This window comes from Natrix helvetica (assembly GCF_964273705.1).
Source record: "Natrix helvetica genome assembly, chromosome: 2".
NCBI lineage: Eukaryota > Metazoa > Chordata > Lepidosauria > Squamata > Natricidae > Natrix > Natrix helvetica.
Window position 1 is genome coordinate 168,844,886 of NC_138552.1, and position 6,000 is coordinate 168,850,885.

The 6,000-nt window shown below is 35.0% G+C and overlaps 1 protein-coding gene across 5 annotated transcripts in view; it reads left to right on the plus strand.

Annotated features, from left to right (window-relative positions):
• Positions 1-5,550, plus strand: part of RIMS1 (regulating synaptic membrane exocytosis 1) — a 317,386-nt gene extending 311,836 nt beyond the window's left edge. For all 5 annotated transcript variants that reach the window (XM_081940589.1, XM_081940585.1, XM_081940586.1 and 2 more), the window contains 2 exons: positions 291-430; positions 2,096-5,550. In XM_081940589.1, the coding sequence (XP_081796715.1) occupies positions 291-430; positions 2,096-2,314 (359 nt within the window). In that variant the 3' untranslated portion in view covers positions 2,315-5,550. The remainder of the gene's footprint in view (positions 1-290; positions 431-2,095) is intronic.
• The last annotated feature ends 450 nt before the right edge of the window (positions 5,551-6,000 follow it).

Consider the following 6,000-nt stretch of genomic DNA (forward strand, 5'->3'; position numbering starts at 1 on the left):
CTCTCATTTAAAGATTTTCCTTGTAAATCTGAATAATTCATGAGACCATGCCAATGACTGAAAATATATTTGAGTTTCCCAGAGTTAGGACAGATTTATACTGCCATAAGACTAGAGGAGAATCCTAGATGTTTGATTCATTACATTTTTTTTGTAACTTAGCAGTTGCCACTTTGTTTTTGTAATCATGTTGGTAATTTAAATTAATTTCTTATTAAAAGTACAAACGCCTTAAAATAAGGAAGTTACTAACTTAAGATGTAAAAACATGATATATTTATCCTTTGTAGCGCCATATGTCAAAGTGTACCTGCTTGAAAATGGAGCATGTGTAGCTAAGAAGAAAACAAGGATTGCCAGGAAAACCCTTGATCCCTTATACCAACAGACACTGGTTTTTGATGAAAATTCACATGGTAAAGTCCTTCAGGTCGGTAGATACTTTTATCTTGGTGCAGCCTATGATCACTATCAATGATACCAACTGAAATCTGAACACTAGTTAGATATAAATTCAGCTCAGAAAATATGAGAGCCCCTCTGTGTGGGAGATGGGTAGTTAATAAATTTAATGTATAAATAAAATACAGTAGTGGCCAAAATTGTGGAAGCTTTTGGGAAAAGTGTATTTTTGAGGTTTGAGGACTAATAACACCACTTTTTTTTGGGGGGGGGGGAGTAGTACCATAACATTATATATCAATGGAAAGATAATTTAATCAAGAATGTAATGCAACAAAGTTTGCATTGCATTATCTGTATTCTATGAAAAGTTATAGCCAAATATAGCCAGCAATAAAACCCAGTTAATAGAAGCAATCATTCAATCTTGGTTTCACATCATAACAGCTGCAGAACTAAAAGACTTGGTTCACTCCATGGGAAGAGGTTGTCAGGCCATAATTCATGCTAAAGATAACCCAAATAAGTATTATGTGACATTTTTGTGTATCTCATTTTTTCCAAGTGTTTCACTTTTCTTCTTTATAACTGCATTACGTTCTTAATTAAATTATCTTTCCATTGATATATAATTTTATGGTACTACTCCCAAAAAAGTGGTGTTATTAGCCATCAAACCTCAAAAATACTGTATGCTTTTCCCAAAAGGTTTCCACAATTTTGGCCACTACTGTAAATAAATGAATTGTATTACTATTTTATAGAGTAAGTATATCGAAACAGTTATTGGAAGATTGTCCTTTCTTAGGTGGATGACATGATTAAAAAAATTGGTAGAATAGTTGGTGTGTTATCAATGATAAATGATCTTAATGAATCTTTGTGAGACCCATTTGAGTTATGGGGCAAAAGAGAAGAAAGGGAAAAAAGATCTCCGGTTATAGGAAGCTAGCAAAAGAAAAAGAGATACAGTGATTTGGCTGGAAGAAATGTGAATTTTTAAAGGATTTCTTCTGGACCCAGTAAGTGATTGTCTCCAGTTTATATAATATATAATACAATATATAATCACAGAATAGCTTTGAAGAGAAGGTTGTCCTTTGCTGTTACTATCCCAGAAGGTGATCTACCGTATTTTTCGCTCCATAAGACGCTTCTGACCATAAGATGCACCTAGGTTTAGAGGAGGAAAACAAAAAAATATATATCTTACCTCCCAGCATCTATGCGGTATTCATCTGGCTAATGTCCTTGCTGCAAACAGCCTGCCTCCTCCATGTATGCTGCCTCCGCCGGGGAATGCTAAGGCTTCACTTCCCAGCAACTGATCACCGGTTGGATTTGCCTTCCAGAATACCACTGATCAGCTGTTCCAGGTGGAAGGGATTGCTGCTGCTGTTCGCCGCTGCTGCCTATCAGCAATATTCACTCCATAAGACGCACAGACATTTCCACCCATTTTTGGGAGAAAAATTAGTGTGTCTTCTTATGGAGTAAAAAAATACGGTAGTTTATGATTTGTATTACTGTGTATTGTTGTTTTTAATTTATGGTCCAGATAGCACTTTAATATTGTAATAAGGACTATAAGTCAATCAGAGCCATTTCTGATTGGAATCCCATGTAAGTCTAAATAATTAAGCAAGTAAGTAAGCAAGCAAGCAAGCATTAATTCTGCCTATTGTCTTTGCAGGTGATAGTATGGGGAGATTATGGCCGAATGGATCACAAGTGTTTCATGGGAGTTGCACAGATCTTGTTAGAAGAACTTGATTTATCCAGTGTGGTAATAGGCTGGTATAAATTGTTTCCACCTTCCTCATTGGTAGATCCAACATTGACTCCTCTGACTCGCAGGGCTTCCCAGTCATCTCTGGAAAGTTCAACTGGGCCTCCCTGTATTCGATCTTAACGTAAAGCAGGAGTTCTCTTAACAAACTCAATGTCACTCAAGGCAATCGGTGGGAAGGGGAATAGCTATTTGCAACAATGAGGAACAGTTTTGAAAAGAGACAATCATCACATCAATTTTGCCTGTAGTAGTTGATCCAAAAATATGTCTTGAGTTGTGTATTAAAAAAAAGGACAGCTTAAACCGATTGAGCAAAGCAGTATATGAAAATATAGTCAATCCATCTAGCAAAATGACCCTGATGTTTATACCCTTATCAGGATTTAAAGAAGGACTTTTGAGATTCAACTGGAACTACCATTCTTCAACAGTGCCCCTGTCCCATTTTGTTTCTCAGCAAAAACCACAAGCAATGTTAACGTCCTGATATTTCTGTATTGTTACCTCTCCCACTTCTTTTTTCTATGTTCTCCCGCCAGTTTTGTAAAAAAAAATATATCTTCTCGATGCTAACAGAGACTCTTCCTTTCTTTTTCTAAAACAAAATCAAAAAGGGCTGAAGTATATCTCTGTAAGCATCTCTGAAAGTGTTCATTTGCAATCCTGCGATGCCAATAGCTGTCCCATTGTCCCTCCTTTCAGGTTGTCCACAATCTTAATTAATAGGTGGGGAACTAGAATAAATGACCAACTTCTGGTTTACTTTTGCTTCTTATTACAGCTTGTTACTGTTGCAAAAACAGAATATATTTGCATTATGCATCAAGGTTCCCCCCCCCCCCCCTGTTTTTAAGAGTTTGCATGAGGGAAATATAAAGCTGCATCTATTGTTACAGTCTTGTTTTTAAAAAAAAACGTTTTGGCTTGGCTTTGGGTTTAATTTTAATATACTGGCCATTATTTTTGTAAAGTGGTTGTTCTACCACAGCTCATTAGGAAAGTCATTAGAATCATATAATACACATATAAATATTGATTGGGAAAATATTGAACATCTAAAACCTCGAGTTGTTATCGAGGATGTTTGGATTCTTGTGTTACTTTTGAAAAGACTTAGCTGTCCCCTTTTAGAGTTTGGTATAAATTGTTCAATTTTCCACTGAATTTTTTTAATAGTAATTTTATTCAAATTTACAATTAACAAGATTAAAAATTAATGAAAACTGAAAGAATAGAAGGAAAAATAGAAAGTACAGAAAATAAAAAATAGAAATAAAAATAGAAGAGAGAGAAAAATTAAACTATAATAAAGAAAAGGAGAGAAATATAAAAAGAAATTACTTCTCCTTCATCACAAGAGGTATGAACAATTTTAATAATTTTAATAATAATGTATTTTTTAAACTACAACAAATGAACTCTTCTTCCCACATCCCATCTCTTATCTATGAAAAAAAATCCTTAAAGCCTCGTCAATCAAGCCTAATCCATTAAGGTTTACCACAGATAACTAGATAAAACATTGTTATATTTCTTCCTTTTATTTCAATAATCTTGTTCCTTGGTCCCTTCAAATATTGTCCTAGAATTTAATTTCTTTTCATTTTTTTCATTGTCCCTTCTCACAAAATTCTTCAAAGCTTTAACAAGTATCTCCAGTATGACATCTTTTTCCATATCATTCTTGCAGCCTGTCATTTTTAAATCTACTTTCAGATCAGTTTCAGTCTTCTCCAGTAAAACGTGTTCCTTTTCCATGGCATCTTTCAAACAGAGTCTGTCTATTGAGGCAGACATTCTTAAAGTTAACTGCTGGGTCCATTGTTCAAGAATATCATTCAATATGCCTAATGTTAAAATATGTTCCTTCATTCTGCGTTAATAAGACAAATTTAAGTGTTCTCCTTTAATGATAATCTTTAATTCCTTCTGGTTTCTTCTAGTAGCCAATCTTCAAAGCCTCATCCTATCATGTTTCTTTTAAAAAAGAATTCAAAATAAAGGCATTTTCCACCAAAAGAATTCTTGCAATTAATTCAGAAATCTAATTTCAAATCCATTTGGACCCTGAGTCTGTTTGTAACTTTACAAAATCAAAGTTCTTATCACCATTTTGCTGTTTATTCCACTGAGAATTATTTTTCATTGAAAATTCCAGTTGAACTATTCTGCACTTACGAATGCTTTTTTTAAACTTCAGTTTACATATCTTCGAGATTGATGCAAGCACAAAGCTTGATTGTTTTAAAACAAAGTTACCTCGTGGGTGGGTGGGTGGGGTGGGAGAGGTATAGTTAAAGGAAGAAGAATAAATATACTTGCATTTTATTCATTCAAGTCAGCCTTTTCCCAACCTGGTGCCTTTGAGATGTTTTTGGACTGCAGCCCTCTAGGAATATGGTGAGTTTTAATGCCAATAGAACTGAAAGTCACCAGGTTGGGAAAGGCTGATTTAGATTCTTTATGGCCTTGAAATCCCTTGTGATTTTTTTTAATGTTTTCGTTTTTCTTGTAAATGTGCTTTAAAATGCCCTGTAGAATATGCAGGTGCATTCAGATGTTTTTGTTCCTTTTATGGTGATTTCACAAAATAGAGCAGCATGACCAGGAACTATTCCAAGCTGCATGTACATTTTTGTAAAAGAAAAAGAAAGGAAGGGGTAAAAAAAAATGGAGGGGGGAGGGGAAAAGGAAAAAAAAGGGGGGGAAAGAAACAAAAGAGTTTATTTAATAATGTATGTTAGTTCTACATAGGCCAGGTTGTATGTTGCATGTACTTGTACAGTTTGCTCGTAATTATGCTAACGAAGTAACCAAGAAATCTAAGCCATCCATTTTTTTCTTATAGACATTTTGCAGGTTTTCAGCCAGGCTATGAGTTAGTCTGGTGCTAAATGTCTATAGATGGACTTTATTTTTTACCCTATGGAAAACGTGATGTAGTACGGACCAAATTCCTTCTAATAAATATTTTGGTGTAGATTCCTACTGTGGGGCTGTAACACACGTAGAAACAGTGTACACAATTAAGTTTTCCTTCATAGACATAACTGCCTGCACCAAGTGAAATATTTATTATTATTATTATTACTATTATGATTTAATATTGCCAGAACTATTCTGCCCATGTTTCCATGGGGCACACGGATTGATTACTGCTCGACCTGCTGAGCAGGAAGAACTGAAGCATTGGTGCACTGATTAGATTCTGTTTTGTCTTTTAGTGGCCAAATAAATAAATGATTCGGTAGTATCTTTCTATTTTGACCACTTGTCTTAACATCTCCCTGTGCTTTTAAATGAACTTCCAACTCATGTTATGTAGACATGTTTAATAAAATTTCCTTTTCATGTTCAGTTGCAGTTGTTGCCTTCTGTTCAATGTGTACACAAGTAAAATTGATTCCAGGCAACATTGACGGTTGCATTTCGGTGGGTTGGGCAAAGTATGTATCTTTGGGACCCATGCATTCATCTGATGCCCTCTAAGGACTTCTAAAAGAAAGCAACATGTCATGATCCATAAGAACATCAAGAATCTACATACAAGCCAACTGAATTCCAGGATTTCTAGAACATTTTAAAATGTGCAAATATGGCAATATTTATATATAGAGAGAGATAATTAGATATTAGGTAGGAATACAGTGGTTTTCTCCCTGGAAAGCCAGGCCTCCACAGCCTATTCTCCCAGCTTTTTATTACCTTTTGTCATTCTAAGCCCTGGGTGTCTCTCTTCAGCTTCTTTTCCAATTGTTTGCTACTGATTCTCTCACTGATGAAGAAGGGAAAGTTGGAGATGGTCC